Source organism: Crinia signifera, chromosome 3, assembly GCF_055691185.1.
Source record: "Crinia signifera chromosome 3, ASM5569118v1, whole genome shotgun sequence".
Taxonomy (NCBI): Eukaryota; Metazoa; Chordata; class Amphibia; order Anura; family Myobatrachidae; genus Crinia; species Crinia signifera.
This window is the reverse complement of record NC_139219.1, coordinates 278,726,868-278,743,989: the sequence shown is the minus strand read 5'-3', so window position 1 is coordinate 278,743,989 and position 17,122 is coordinate 278,726,868. Positions and strand designations below refer to the sequence as shown.

The 17,122-nt window shown below is 43.2% G+C and overlaps 1 protein-coding gene across 6 annotated transcripts in view; it reads right to left on the bottom strand.

The window, feature by feature from the left end:
- The window catches only part of SNED1 (sushi, nidogen and EGF like domains 1), a 136,370-nt gene that overhangs the window by 26,971 nt on the left and 92,277 nt on the right, over positions 1-17,122 (bottom strand). For 5 of the 6 annotated variants that reach the window (XM_083178178.1, XM_083178181.1, XM_083178180.1 and 2 more), the window contains 9 exons: positions 16,589-16,702; positions 10,008-10,133; positions 6,551-6,652; positions 5,453-5,569; positions 4,732-4,848; positions 2,201-2,317; positions 1,893-2,009; positions 589-765; positions 381-494 (listed from right to left, as the gene is read on the bottom strand). In XM_083178178.1, coding sequence (XP_083034304.1) covers positions 381-494; positions 589-765; positions 1,893-2,009; positions 2,201-2,317; positions 4,732-4,848; positions 5,453-5,569; positions 6,551-6,652; positions 10,008-10,133; positions 16,589-16,702 — 1,101 coding nt within the window. The remainder of the gene's footprint in view (positions 1-380; positions 495-588; positions 766-1,892; positions 2,010-2,200; positions 2,318-4,731; positions 4,849-5,452; positions 5,570-6,550; positions 6,653-10,007; positions 10,134-16,588; positions 16,703-17,122) is intronic. The other variant, XM_083178179.1, reaches the window with a different exon arrangement.

Sequence of the window (17,122 nt, the reverse complement as noted above, 5' to 3'; positions counted from 1 at the left end):
GGTGTATGCAGGCACCACAGGCCCCCCCTCCCTGGTGTATGCAGGCACCACAGGCCCCCTCCCTGGTGTATGCAGGCACCACAGCCCCCCCCTCCTTGGTGTATGCAGGCACCACAGGCCCCCCCTCCCTGGTGTATGTAGGCACCACAGGCCCCTCCTCCCTGGAGTATGCAGGCACCACAGGCCCCCCCCCTCCCTGGTGTAAGAACACATACCAGAAAATCTGCCAGACTGCACATATATTACAAACTCATGGACTTCAATTCAAATAAAAACATTTCCTAAATTTCTCATTAATAACACAATATTATTACTCAGATCCAGCACTTGTACTGAAGGTCAACTACATCTCACATGTGTTCACATGGTAATGCCCTTACCCAGTTCACAATGTATACCAGTGTATCCTTCCTGGCAGTCGCATAGGAAGTGGGACACGCGATCCTTGCACACTGCGCCATTTTGGCATGGTTGTGATTCACACTCATCAATTTCTATGGTCATAAGAAAAGGCTGTAAGTGTTATTCTGTAACATACCAGCCCTCCCTTCCCCCCGATCTCCAAGCAGTGACAACAGACAGACTTACCCTCACATTGTGGGGGTTCACCCCACATGCCATCGTCATTGCATATGCTACTATTGTTTGGGGTTTTCATTATATACCCCTCATTGCATTGGTATTCTGCTTTGCCACCTAGCCATGTCGATGTGACAATCATCTGTGCATATTTCACTTCTTCTGGAGGGCCACAGTCCAACTCTGCTATATAATTGGGGGAAGAGCGCACACGTGTCAGAATGGGGTGTATGAAACAGAAGTTATTGATCAAAGCATTCATTAACTGATTTATGTATAAACAGAACAGAAACATAATAATAGTAACTGTTATGATTTTTTTTAATGCTGTTTATTTCTGAACACAATCGAACAAACTAAATAAGTAATGATAAACTGAATTAAACTAGTATGATAGAATACCTGATGATAACAAATATATAATAAAAAATTGATATTACAGTGATCTAGTGCTAGTCACAATGTAAACTCTACTGATAATGCAGGAAACAACTTTGGGACAGATGTATCAAGCTACAAAAAGTGATAAGATTTAGAGCGATAAACAGACAGCCAATCAGCTCCTACCTGTCATTTTTCAAACCCAGCCTGTAACATGACAGTTAAGAGCTGATTAGCTGGTTGTTTATCACTCTCCATTTTTCACTTTTTGAAGCTTGATACATCTGGCCCAAAGTATTTAGTCTTCCACAAAATACAGTAAACCTCATCACTGACCTAATATTACTCCATGGGCCTGATTCAGATTTGTGCACAAACACCCAGGTTTATATACAAATCTGATGTTTGTGGGTCACTGCAGATGCAAGAACCGTTCTGTGCATGTGAAGAACAGGCCCTGCAATGTTGCTCACAGACCCCTTATTTACATCATGATTGACATATGCTGCAGCATTTGCGGGGCTGCAACCAGCACCATTCTTTAAAAGGAGGCGATCTTCCTTGTTTTGTAAGTGTGCCAGGCCAAGGGTCTGTGTTGTATTATGCCGGCTTTCTGTAACCGGCTGTTCGGAGCCTATGGCCATTCTCAGTAATATCACGAATCATGACCAATGTTTGCGATGGTGATCCAAGGCTGCATCCTCGGCCGCTGCACTCTGACCTAGCAGACGGATGCTGGCGGAACCTATCTTCCACAGACACCTACTGCCGCAGTTGTATTTATTTTGTACATCATTTCACATCTGCTTCCCTGCGAATCAGGTCCCATCATACGGTGTATGCAGTAATTCTCTATCTAACAATACAGTAGTGACCCTGCCATTACTATGGCCACATAAATGTCTTCCACAGTGTCTAGAGCTTTCACTCACCATTCTCACAGTGTCGGCCAGAGTAGTGAGGCGGGCAATAACACTTGTACTTGCCCTTGTAATGAAAGCAGGTGCCTCCATTGTGACACGGACCCGAGGAGCAGGGGTCTCTCATCCCTGAAATGATAATTACAATCGAGGTTAATCAGCCTATGTCTACAATATTGCATCAATGGCGGGATGTAATGAAGTTCCAGTTGGGCATACTGGGCAAACTCAGACATTCATTTAAAGGGGCAATCAAAACAAGTATGTTGTGGAAGAATGTTTTACAGAACAAATCCATTCTCCGGTCCTCATTTACTCACCTGTCTCACAGTGTTTCCCGATGAATGGGTAGGGGCACACACAGTGATAATCCTCATGGGTTTCCTTACACGTGCCTCCATTCCGGCAAGGAAGTAAACTGCACAGAGCCGGCTTTACTGAGATAGAAAGAAGGTGGTAGAGAAGAGGGGGAATATAAGATGACCAGGGTAAAGGAGAGCAGGGAACGTGAGATAAAGATTAACAGCATTTGACATAAAAAAATCAATACAGCGCTGAGCAAGGGTGGTCCCTGTGTCGATGCCATATGCAGTTGGCTGACTTTGTAGGTCTGCTTATGTATCCCAGTTGTTGCTGCTCAGATACTCAATAGAGAATCAATAAAGAGTTGGTGGATTTAAGTGGATGTACCTGAGATGTAACGGTGGCGCTAAGCCAACATGGCTGTGTCTCTGAAAGTGGTGCAGAATCTGCACCTATCATATCAGCTAGATGCAAGATTCGATGGTGTAACCAATGATGTTTCTAATATGATTCCAAGAGACAGAAATGCACCATCTCAGGAGGCTGCAAATGGAACCTCAGTCTTCAGAAATCATTTGCAGCCTGAGCATAACACACAGATATGAGCGCAACTCAGAATTGGGTCCATAATTAAATGAACAAACCAGGCTGTCTCTGATGGTAGGTTAAAGGAGCAGCATATGTAGGGAATGTAGGAAAACTATGTGACAGTAAATTGTAAAGGAGGGAGCATAAACTACCTAATGGACCTGAAAACACTTAGTGGTCGATCCTATTTTCAACGATGTGTGCGGATTATTCGCCGAGTGCGAAGCATCACGACACCGGGCGCACTTTATGGCGGGCTGAATTCACTGAAAAGTGCTTGCACCTCCATAGGGTTGCGAGCAAATTTCAGTGAATTCGGCCCTGCAAAGGGTGAGAGTTAGGGTTAATTTTCAGCGTGAAAACGGCAACTCCCACCCTTTGGGGTTAATAGGATCGACACCTTAGATCTGTATCCTATTACATGCTATCATTTGAAGGTCATTATTGGGCTATCCAACTATAGCTCTTTTATTTGGGGGGGGGGGGGAATTACCCATTATTGTGCAATAACACATGGGACCTGGGATAATCTCCCGATCCCATGTTTATCACGGCTCTGGTATATTGGCTTTTAGGTCGTAATAAGGTCAAGTACTATTGGTCGTTGTTATACTGGTCCACCTTCCTTTTTTAGCATGTTGACCTTGTGCATGGTGGTCTTTCGGGGGTTGACCTAGACACTGTCACTCAATAAATGCCGACCTAATGAAGGAAACACGTGGCTATGCTTTGGGTGCCTGGGTGCACCCAATAAGTGCCAGTTATTAAGGCTAGCTAGCAGTGAAAAGGAGAAGTGAACCAGCGGAGAAGTAGCTCATGGCAAATAATTAGCATTGAAGTCAAATGATCAAGAATATTCTAGAAAATTAGATATAGCAGCTGCTTGGTTGCCATAGGTAACCTCCACTGGCTCACTTTACCACTCTTTTAACTGCTTCATGAATAGACCCCATAGTGTATTTGTACACGTCGGCATTGTGTTTAGTAAGGGAAGAGAAGGCAGTGATTCACTATATCCTCAGACAGCAGAAGAAACAGACACATCACAGATCATAAGCAAATTCCAGTGCAGCTGTATCGCATGTTCCTCCAGAGAGCAGAGTTCCCAATGTGTGTGCAGTGGGACCGTATTACTCTGTAAGGGCTGATAAAGGGACCAACATTCTGCTATGAACATAGGGGTAATTCAGACATGATTGTATGGACGTAAAATTGGCAGCGGCCAGAATTCATGTTGACGCCGCCCTGCCAGAGTGAAATCCTGCCTTGCAAATGAATGTGGTCACTGTGTGAATAGATGTGTATGGCTAGCGCGGAGTTCAACCATTATACCTACTGTATAGACGTGTATGGGTGCAAAATCCATTCGCAGCCGTGTAAATATGTCCATTTGTAAGTCATTCGCCATCTAATGATTTTTACACTGGTCGCCAGTCATTGCAGGCTCAGATCAGCCAGAGACTAACTCAGAGGCTGCAAAGAAAACAGCCATATCCCGCCTGTTGCTGATGCCACACACTCTTCACTAGGCACGCATGCATTTTCCCGGATATTCTCAGCATTTTTCCTGACACTCCCAGCGTTTTTTTCTGGCGCACCTAGAAGTTTTCTTGGCACAGCCATGAAACGGCTGGTTACCACCCCAGACGCCTACTTCCTGTAAATCACCTTGATTGACAGGCTTTCATCCCAGGACGGCCTCGCGCTGGCATCCTACAGGCCGTACACATGCACAGTCTATCGATAATCATTCGCCCTGTGAACTCCCAGCCCTGCAATCAGGTCTGAATTACTCCTGTAAACCCAGCACATGGGAAGCCCTCAGCATAAGTAGAATCTACATACTTCATTTAATCATGTGTAAATATATTTTTCTGCAATGTGCATGTTATTGAACTTCTTGTAATACCAGCTGCGCCCTCCACTTTAAAGGCAACGTTAATTAGGTTTTCAACCTCACCTTTTTCACACATCTTTCCAAGGAATCCATGGGGACAAACACAAGAGTATGTGTCTTCCTGAGACTCGCATCTCCCACCATTTAAACAAGGGTCCGAGTCACAAGGAGAAGGCAGCGCTAGAAAGAGAGGCAGCAGAGCAGGAATGAGCGGGTTCCCTTCTGGTTATATAATGTCAGAATCATGTCATCTACTATTCATTCTCTACAATACCGATATTGCCGGAGTCCTCAAAAAAGGTATATGGGGAAAAAACGCTTCTACAACAGTCTACTTTTTCTTTAATGAATGCTCAATGTTGGGAATTAGCATTAAAGGCAAACAAGTATGTGAGTTGGTGAGGACACCTGACTATATCATCTCATATTATGAGTCAGTTCCGGAATGGTGCACTGCGCTCAGCAGCAAGTATAGGTTTTTCCTCACCCCTGACAGGTGCACAGGGAAATGAGCATTGTGGAGTCTATGTGCTCAGGCAAACTTTGCGGGATGTTTGGCGGTTCACTGACGCTAACTGAATCAGAACCTATATGTTCCGTTATGTTTTTGCCACTGTGTAACGGATAACAGTTAATCCGGGTACACACTAGAAGATATGTCGTTTTCAGCTGAATCTGAACAATATATTGGCTGGATCATTCATATCAGTATGTAAATGAATGACTTTATTGCAGGTGAGGACCCGGAGTGAATGTTGACAGTAAAAGCCAAGTGTATACTTACAGTGATTATTGATGATATAATCTGTGTGGCACACGCACAGGTAACTGCCTCCGTACTCCATGCACGATCCTCCATCTGGACACTGGGAGCCCATGCTGCAGGGAAGGGAGGTAACCTCTGAAATACACACAGGGGACAAGTACTTTATACAAGACGGAGATCTCGGGATCCGATATGCATTGTAATGAGGGATGTGTAGAGGCTTTTAGTACATTTATACATTAGTTATATGTATATATATGCTAACCAGAATAAACATAATAAACTCTGCAATATAACCTAGAGTAACACTAAGGTGCTTACTGTATGTTTGACCAAATATATGTTCACACCAACCATGACCAGGGTCAACTGGTGGGTCCCTAACACTAAGGTTCCTGCCCAGAGCATAGGACCCCAGGCCAGCACTAGCAGTGTCTAGTACTTAAGACCCCCATACATTAGTCTGGCTTGTCCTGAAGGATAAGTCATACCCGATTACCCTTGAGCTCCCTGGGAGGGCTCACATATAATATGGCATTTGATGTGCCATTTTTTACGTGTATTCAAATTTTTCAAATCTTCTGTATTCAAATTTTTATATATCCTGCCCACTGCTGCAGGGGATGGAGAGCGCCTCTCCTGCCCGGTGTTTCCCCACTCTGCAGATAGGTGCACCGCTGCCAGACACCTACATGGAGAGCATCAGATGCGACACATCGCGTTTGCTAAAAAGCACCCGCAATGATGGCTGCACATATGATTTATCTTATGTGCAGCTCATCCAACCTCACATAGGATCGGATGACATGCACATACGATTTGGGCCAATTTAACAAGATTTCTTGTCCCGAATCGGGTGAAATTGGGTCCAAATCGCATAGTGTATTTTCTCTTTATTTAGCTTTCAATCTACACGGATTGCACATGTAAGATATGTGTTCATGGTGGGCATAAGCTTTTAACATTAATTTAGTCAAATCATTTCAAATGTAACCATATTTTATGCTACTTTAACACCTTTAAGTACCACTCTTAGATATGCCTTCACTATGTAAACTATCCTGAGCTATGCAAAATTTACATGTATATCTGATTGATCAAAGTTCCACATCTTACCATATTCACACAGAAGCCCAAAGAACCCTGGTGGGCAATGACAGGTGTTGTTCCCATCGGCGCATCGCCCCCCATTCCTGCAGGCACAGCCATCGGATACATCTGGGGCAAACTCATGAGAGAGGGCAGATCACTAGAGTGTCACCACAGACTTACAATGACCGGTATGTGAGTACTTAGAAACAGTTGATTCTGCTTTTTTTGAGCCAACTATTTATTATAACATATCTAGCTAAATGAAGAAAGCAGAATAAATAAAGCAAGGCAGTATACATAAAATAAAAAAATAAAACAAAGAAATCAGTATACATAAAACAAAATCACAAACCGGAAGTGACAGATATTTGCAATCACTAAATCCCTTATTATGTCTTTTTTAACGCTTTTTATTAACACAAGAGCAATGTCCAGTCATGATCAACTTCCAGAATCATTTGTATGCAGATGTCACTGCCAGGACATTAAACACCCATTCATAGGGTGTCCTGTATTCATCCAATTGCTGGCAGCCATATTCAGAGTCCAGGAAGAGGATTATGAACAGGAAACTGCTCTGCACCAGAAGTCTGATGGATATTTCAATACAGTGCCAGTAATACATGCCTGGGTGAGTGCAATGCCAGCAACAGACATTACCTGTTTACTTAGCTAATACCTAGGGGCCGATTCAATTAGCTGAAAATTAGCGAATTCATTTTTTTGAACAGCCAAAAACATTAAGAAATTACGGCTTTGAAAGGGAGATAACGTGGGTTTCAGGCTGCAGCGCCACAATTAATGACAGCTGTTTACAAGGTTTTATTTTAATATAGGACATAGGCCCTTATTCTGGTTCACTCACAAAGGCATAATACTTCTCAAATGGACAAAACCATGTGCACTGCAAGGGGGGGGGGGCAGATGTAACATGTGCAGAGAGATTAGATTTGGGTGGGGTTTTACTTCAGAGTGAGATCTATATTGCAGTCGCATTAATTACACACTGTGGAGTTAGCAATTAATACTTGAACTCAATTTTACCATTTCTAATTAATTTTTATTTTGCTAAAATACAAATGATTAATGTGCAGATAATTCAACTAACAAACACATTACTATCAAGATACTATTTAAAATAGTTTGAATATGGTTTAGATCTATATAATCTCATTGCATAAAGAAATCTATGGTAATCTTATTACAGAAACAGATCTGTAGTATTCTCATTACAGGGGCAGATATGTAGGAAAGTTATTACAGGGGCAGATGTGTAGGAAGGTTATTACAGGGGCAGATGTGTAGGAAGGTTATTACAGGGGCAGATGTGTAGGAAGGTTATTACAGGGGCAGATGTGTAGGAAGGTTATTACAGGGGCAGAACTGTAGGAAGGTTATTACAGGGGCAGAACTGTAGGAAGGTTATTACAGGGGCAGATCTGTAGTATTCTCATTACAGGGGCAGATGAGTAGGAAGGTTATTACAGGGGCAGAACTGTAGGAAGGTTATTACAGGGGCAGAACTGTAGGAAGGTTATTACAGGGGCAAATCTGTAGGAAGGTTATCACAGGGGCATATCTGTAGGAAGGTTATTACAGGGGCAGATGAGTAGGAAGGTTATTACCGGGGTAGATCTGTAGGAAGGTTATTACCGGGGCAGATCTGTAGGAAGGTTATTACAGGGGCAGAACTGTAGGAAGGTTATTACAGGGGCAGAACTGTAGGAAGGTTATTACAGGGGCAGAACTGTAGGAAGGTTATCACAGGGGCATATCTGTAGGAAGGTTATTACAGGGGCAGATGAGTAGGAAGGTTATTACCGGGGTAGATCTGTAGGAAGGTTATTACCGGGGCATATCTGTAGGAAGGTTATTACCGGGGCAGATCTGTAGGAAGGTTATTACCGGGGCAGATCTGTAGGAAGATTATTACCGGGGCAGATCTGTAGGAAGGTTATTACAGGGGCATATCTGTAGGAAGGTTATTACAGGGGCAGATGAGTAGGAGGGTTATTACCGGGGTAGATCTGTAGGAAGGTTATTACCGGGGCAGATCTGTAGGAAGGTTATTACAGGGGCAGATCTGTAGGAAGGTTATTACAGGGGCATATCTGTAGGAAGGTTATTACCGGGGTAGATCTGTAGTATTCTCATTACAGGGGCAGATGAGTAGGAAGGTTATTACCGGGGTAGATCTGTAGGAAGGTTATTACCGGGGCATATCTGTAGGAAGGTTATTACCGGGGCAGATCTGTAGTATTCTCATTACAGGAGCAGATGTGTAGGAAGGTTATTACAGGGGCAGAACTGTAGGAAGGTTATTACCGAGGTAGATCTGTAGGAAGGTTATTACCGGGGCAGATCTGTAGGAAGGTTATTACAGGGGCAGATCTGTAGGAAGGTTATTACAGGGGCATATCTGTAGGAAGGTTATTACCGGGGTAGATCTGTAGTATTCTCATTACAGGGGCAGATGAGTAGGAAGGTTATTACCGGGGTAGATCTGTAGGAAGGTTATTACCGGGGCATATCTGTAGGAAGGTTATTACCGGGGCAGATCTGTAGGAAGGGTATTACCGGGGCAGATCTGTAGGAAGGTTATTACAGGGGCATATCTGTAGGAAGGTTATTACCGGGGTAGATCTGTAGTATTCTCATTACAGGGGCAGAACTGTAGGAAGGTTATTACAGGGGCAGAACTGTAGGAAGGTTATTACAGGGGCAGAACTGTAGGAAGGTTATTACAGGGGCAGAACTGTAGGAAGGTTATCACAGGGGCATATCTGTAGGAAGGTTATTACAGGGGCAGATGAGTAGGAAGGTTATTACCGGGGTAGATCTGTAGGAAGGTTATTACCGGGGCATATCTGTAGGAAGGTTATTACCGGGGCAGATCTGTAGGAAGGTTATTACCGGGGCAGATCTGTAGGAAGGTTATTACCGGGGCAGATCTGTAGGAAGGTTATTACAGGGGCATATCTGTAGGATGGTTATTACCGGGGTAGATCTGTAGTATTCTCATTACAGGGGCAGATGAGTAGGAAGGTTATTACCGGGGTAGATCTGTAGGAAGGTTATTACCGGGGCATATTTGTAGGAAGGTTATTACCGGGGCAGATCTGTAGTATTCTCATTACAGGGGCAGATGTGTAGGAAGGTTATTACAGGGGCAGAACTGTAGGAAGGTTATTACCAGGGTAGATCTGTAGGAAGGTTATTACCGGGGCAGATCTGTAGGAAGGTTATTACCGGGGTAGATCTGTAGGAAGGTTATTACCGGGGCATATCTGTAGGAAGGTTATTACAGGGGCAGAACTGTAGGAAGGTTATTACAGGGGCAGATGTGTAGGAAGGTTATTACCGGGGCAGAAATGTAGAAAGGTTATTACCGGGGCAGATCTGTGATAATCTCATCACACAGGCAGCAGGTTATATTTTACAGCTACTGTTTGGCTAAGGCATTTTTGTGGTGGATACTCACAGTTCTCGCAGGTGAAGCCAGTATACCCAAAAGGACAATCACATAAGTATGCTCCATCTCCCTCCCGACACACACCATTGTTTTGACATGGTGAAGAAGAACAAGCTCTGAGTAATTCCAAAGTCTCTAGAACATACAGGAAAAAGGAGGGTATACAGATACTCAGTATGTCAGACTAAAAGGAAAATACAATAATCATAAACAGTGTTTCTGGCATGAATAAATGAGTGAGAACACACAACCTTATCCCACATAAACACGCACAGAACCACAATCAGATGAGAGATAGGGAGCAGATACTAATCTCCGGTGGATATAAAATAAGGAACAAGCAATTATTTATAACATGCAAACATTGAGAGCAGAGGAAAACCTGACATTCATATAGCATTAATGCACAAAGGAAAAAAAACAATATTTAAAGTCCTCTGCAAAAGATCAAGCTCCTCCCCCTTTATATCCCTACTGGCTGCCTGCTAGTTTCGCATTTTTCTTGCAAAGCCCCAAAGAACAGAATCAATAATACAGAACATTTTATACCAAAAAACAATAATCCTAACCATTCTGATTCTGTCTTGCACACAAGTTTGGCTGTGGCCGCATCTAGCTATGCTTTGCAATAGCGACCTGCATAAGTGTGGTGTGCTGCATTCACAAATTTGCAAACTTACAAGCAAATCAGAGTAGTATGCATCTCATCTGCTTCTCTCTGGCTGCTAACTGGGCATTACTGGGTGTCCTCTAGGAGACAGCAAGGCCTTGACATGCAACATAACTGTTTCAGAAGTGTGTGTAACAGATGTGCAGCCAGAGCTAGTACTTGTACATGGGTATGCAATGTGGATACCAAATTCAGACATTCGCCAATCATTCCATAGATGTGACTAATAATGACAGAGGTTACATATGCTCCGGCTTGTTGAGTAGGTTGTGCTAAATTTGCACAAACATCAGCGTAAAGTCATGTTAGCATTAAACAGCAAACTACTCAGATCTCAATGTCCCTATACATTCACAACCATTTTGGACTGAAAGAAAGATTAAGTCCAAAGCACAGAGCCCTGAACTCACCTTTATATGGAGATAGCCAACATGTATTCCAACGCAACAGAATTTAATGATTTAAAAAGAGGGTGCTATAAGGATTTCAACACCAAGCTGAGGTGCCAAGGACCTGTAGGAGGGACACATGGAGGCTGTAGCTGCATTATTCCCTGAAAGAAGGTATGTACCTCAGGTAAGGGAGCCAGGACTCTAAAAGGAACTGGAAGGGCTTCATATTACCTTCAAAATCCTCTGCAATATCAGAAGTTACAGGCCCATCTGAAATAATCTGCTTCACTCCCAGTTGAGTTGTAGGTCTTACAAACCTGTTAGATATTCCTGGCTAACAGAGGCTTCCCAGCATTTAGCATGGTCTGAACCACAGTATCAGAACAACCTTTAGCTCTGAGCATCATGGTTTCCATAGCCCAGAATAAATGCACAGCAAAGAAAAATGGGCCCTGAAGGCAGGCACCACAATGGCACCACAATGGGCCCTCTATCCTCCTCACAGTATCTATTTACAAAGATTTTTACCTTATAAGTACCTGTGGTACAATCACTGCCAGACCAAACCAACACTTCACATGAAAGTTCAAAGGTACTGACCAGAAACACCTGTAGACTGTAGATTCCTTCCCTTAGAGCAAAAGCACGCCATGTTGTGGAATGCTAATATATCACTGCCCCCACCAGATGGTAATCTGCTAAAAGACTTCTGCCTGAAGGAACCAGATGTCCACTCTCCCCTGAAACATTACAGCTTAAATATAAGTAGTGAGGACTCAATCAACATACTATAAAGAGGCTTGAGGCCAATGATGGAGATTAATATGCAGACGAAGATGGTCACTGAGTGTTCAAGTATGGGAGAGCTGTGAGTGATATGTGAAGAGAAGAGAGCTTTGACAACAGGAGGGAAGAGGGCCCTACTCGGAGCAGCTTACAATCTAGTATACTACAGTACATGTACCCCTGAGCTTTGTGTCACTGCACTCTGCTCACAGTTGCTGCAGCCTCACTGCCACACACTACTACCGGCTTCTTACCAGCTTGTGGATAACTCTTGGGTTGGGATCATTTGGTCTATAGCATGATGGTCGACAGTCATTAAGTCGACATGGGTCTAGGTTAACATGTGAAAAGGTTGACATGGTTCTAGGTCAAAAGGTCATTAGTTCGACAGGTCGTTAGTTCGACAGGTCATTAGTTCGACAATGCATAGGTCAACAGTCAAAAGGTCGACATGGGGGTTTTCACGTTTTTTTTTTTTTTACCTGAATGTCAACACAGTCGACATGGACACAGTTTAAAGTGCACCTTGCATCGCTGGCCATGCTTCGGGCACGGTGCTTCGCTATGCTCTGCACACTATTTTATTCTCCCACCATGCCCTAGTGGATGGTAGGACATGAAATACCGCCTGTCGTCACATGTCGGCTCAAAAAACAGTGAAAAACCCATGTCGACCCTTTGGCTGTCAACCTAGACACTGTCGAACTAATGACCTATCGAACTAACAACCTGTCGACCTAGAACCTGTCGACCATCATGCTGTAAACCAAATCCCTAACTCTCAGAGCACACACTGACAGTGCTCACTGCCCCTCTCACACATTCAATGCTCCCTGCACCACTCTTACCCTTTTACGCTTGTTCCTCCTTTTGGTCCCCTAGCTTGGCCCAGTGCACGCACCCTCCGCACTCTGTGAGCAGCTGTCTGAAAACAACGACTGGAGTGGCTGAGAATTGATCAGGTGACTGCTTACAACATGGCTGCGCCAATGCCTAGTTTTGGAGGGAACTCTGGCATGGAGGCATCAGATCTGAGCCCTGTAGGTAATGATGTTTGAGCAGCATGCTGTGGAGAGTGGAGACAGCTTGACACTGCAGGGTATACTCTGAGAGCGGTTCTCTGCACCAGCCTGGAGAGGCACCACAAAGGTAAATAAGTAGTTTTAATATTTCAGTTTGGGATAGAAATCCCTCACGATCAAAACCCTGTTCCCTCATGTGCTCTTCCTTTCCACATTTATATCATAATTTCCTCTCTCCTGACATCAGCAGCACTGAAGTTTTTGGTTTAGCCGGTAATATATTTTTGGGTATGCTACCTTTATATGCAGTAATGCTTATATGGCTTGCTTCCATTTATATCCTACATTGTTTTGAACTGTAAATTCTCAGACTTTATATAACGTTAAATTAGCACTGTATACTCTGTAATGCACTGCAGACCTATGGTATAAAGCAGGGGAGGCCAAACAAGTCCTCGAGATCTACCAACGGTCCACGTTTTCCAAATCACCTAGCTGGTGCACAGCTGTAGTCATTACTAACTGTCACATTGTCAAACCTGCTGCATCCATTCCTACTATAGATCCACAGGTTGCCTGACATACTTGAACTGTTGGTAGATCAGGAGGACAAGTTTGGCCATCCCCTGCTATAAAGTATACTGGACAAGTGAAACCAGAACTATCTGGGCCAGACAGCCATCTAACATACTGCACTAACAACTCATTGCAATCATCTCTGACATGTGCTTGCTCAGATACAGTAAGTACCTTTATTTATCCTGCTACTCCTATATTCCAGTACTCACTGTCTAACCTTAGCATCACTGTATTTTTTTGGGATGGAGAGGGGGTTCCTATGTAATTTAGTTTTATTGCATTATAATTTCCTTAATTCATTTTGATTACTTTTGATATCACAATGGTGTAACTTTGCAGCTGTTTTTAATTTAAAAAATACCACAAGTGCCAATTGCTTTTCTTCCTCTATAGTTTATTTTCCAACAGGCACCCGTATTTATTTTGTTTCGCTGTGGATTGTCCAACTTGTCATCCCCATAGTATATTTCAACACTTTGTTGTTTATCTTCTAAGACTTTGAGAATGCACTACTTCCAGATGTTCATTGCCAGCCCCAGACCATATGGAAGAAGGGGAACAGAGGCGTTGACATTCACAAGGTCGACCCAGAAAGGTTCAACATGAGTTTGTAACGTTTGTGTGTGTCAATGTCAACTCCTGAGCACGTGCACCCTCAATTACTGTGCCACTGCCGCACCACCGTCATTGGCACCCTCCACAAGGAGAGAAAGTCTCAAAAGGAAATTGCAAAAGAAGTTGGATGGTGTATCAAAGCACATTAATAGAAAGTTAAGTGGAAGGGAAAAGTGTGGAAGAAAAATGTGCACCAGCAGCGGGGATGTCCGCAGCCTGGAGAGGATTGTCAGAAAAAAAGCCAATAAAAAGTGTGTCCTTCACAAGGACTGAGGCTGCAGTTAGTGCATCAAGAGCCACCACACACAGACGGATCCTTGACATAAACGTCAAATGTCTTATTCCTCTTGTCAAGACGCTCCTGAACAACAAACAACGTCAGAAGCGTCTTATCTGCGCTAAAGAAAAAATAACTGGTCTGTTGCTCAGTGGTCCATAGACCTCTTTGCTGAGGAGAGCAAAGTTTGCATCTCATTTGGAAGCCAATGTCCCAGAGTCTGGAGGAAGAATGGAGAGGCGCACAATACAAGATGCTTGAAGTCCATTGTGAAGTTTCAACAGTCTGTGTTGATTTTTGGAGACATGTCATCTGCTGGTGTTGGTCCACTGTGCTTTATTAAGTCCAGAGTCAACACAGCCATCTACCAGGCCATGTTAGAGCACTGCATGCTGCCCTCAGCAGACAAGCTTTATGGAAATGCTGACTTCATTTTCCAGCAGGACTTGGCACCTGCCCACACTGCCAAAAATACCAAAACCTGCTTCAATAACCAGCTGGATTGGCCAGCAAACTGACCTGACCTGAGCCCCATAGAGAATCTATGGGGCATTGCCGAGAGAAAGATGAGAGACATGAGACCGAACAATGCAGAAGAGCTGAACGCCGCTATTGAAGCATCCTGGTCTTCCATTACACCTCAGCAGTGCCACAGAATGATAGCATCCATGCCACACAGCATTGAGGCAGTAATTCATGCAAAAAGGGCCCAAACCAAGCAATGGAGTACATATGCAGGATTATACTTTTCAGTGGGTCGACATTTCTGTATTTAAAATCCTTTTTTTATTGATTTCATGTCAAATTCAAATTTTTCTGAATTTTGAATGTGGGGTTTGCATTAGCTGTAAGCCATAAACATCAAAATTATAACAAATAAAAGCTTGACATATCTCACTCTGCGTGTAATGAGTGTATAATATATTTGTTTCACATTTTAAGTTGAATTACTGAAATGAGTTTCACCTGTATATGATAGAACCTTCATACACCCTAAGACTATTATCAAACAGGGCAGTTTATTATGCTGCTTTCCCACTGCAGACCAGTTTAAAGTACTGGTAATCTTAAATGGTATTTAAAACGGTATTAGCATTCCCACTGCAGCAGATTACCGTTTTAAATACCATTTAAGAACCATTCCCATTGCAGTGAACCGTGTAAAATGTAGAGTGCCTAACCCCCTCCCCCCCCCCCCCCAGTGTAAAGAGTGCCTAATCCCCCCCCCCCCCCCAAGTGTAAGGAGTGCCTAACCCCCGTACCTGCCCTGTGCCCCCACCTCCCCTCCCCTCCCCTTGTAATTACCTGCATGGGGATGCAGGGCAGTGGGGAGGCAGCGGGGGTCCATGCGGGGTACAGGCAGTCCCAGTGCCTGATGAGAACTAGTAGTTCTCACTTTGCGCATATGTAATGAGTGCACGTGCATAATAATGAGCCGCTCATTACATATGTGCATTTATGCGTTTAAAAACGGGTTGAAATACCATTTAGCTTTAAGCGGTATTTCAACTCTGGCACTTTCCCACTGCAGCCTTAAAACGGTAAATTGCGCTGAAAATCGGCAATTTACCGTTTTTTAGCTGCAGTGGGAAAGGGGCATGACCTTCCTGTTCTTTTATTTATTTTTCTAGATTTGTCTTTATGCATTGGGAATTTGTTTTTGGTTATTTATGCATACTGTTCAGGTACTGCATTATTTACATTGCATTTTAGTACTGCTCATCTACTTGTAATATTGCTAATTTATTTTTTATTATTAATATCTGAACAATGAAATTTGTTCTTATCATTAATAACCGGAGTGCACACATATAAATTCTTCAAAAAACATATGTCACACACACGTGCCGCCGTGATATCTAGATGATATATTTGTATTATAAATCCATTGTGTTGATCACTGTCATGTCGACCATTTGAACATGTTGACCTTTTATACCAAACTTTTACATGTCAACCTACTTGACCATGTTCACTTAACGCATGTCAATCATATGGGGACAACCAATTGACTGTTGGCCAAATTAAGGTCAACCTATCATTTGCATATCATAATGAACTGCAGTTATATTTTGTATGGTATTTGAAAAACGCTTTAATGCCAAGACAGTGTTATACTTCATCATTTATATGTAAGGGACCACAACACTCGGAGACAAAGGGACGATGGGTGCCTGCCTGTGACTGCTTACAGTCTAGAGGACATCTCAGGTACCTACATTCAAAGGAACATAAAAACGCTCCCTTACCTGTTTCACACTGTTCTCCAGTAAATCCCCGTGGACATGAACAGCTGTAATTTGAGCCCCTGTCCTCACAAATCCCCCCATTTAAGCATGGAAAAGAGGAGCAGGGTCGGACATCTAGTAAAAACCCAGAAACAAACAGTTAACAACAGGTGATGTTAATTATTCAATTAACTTATTAAATGCACTATTATAATATCAAAACATACCGCAAAGAGAAGTGACAAAGGATGCATTCTCTCACTCCGCCGCAATTCAACCACAGGATTATTCAGATTATATGTATTATCTTATAGCACAGTAAAAATGAGTTTGACATAACACAACTTTAAATGATACCCATCAATCAACTCCAAGGCGGGCTAAACCTAGGAACAGACGGAGGTCACTGCAGCTCTTAGTGTTTTGTGTGCCAAAGCAAAGTTGGAGACTCAGCCCTGATGAAAACACTGAAAAGATTGCCGAGATAAGGGATAATTATTACCCCCTCTGAACCTTGGGAGATCTGCCAAGACTTCCATGAACTTTGTTACGTAC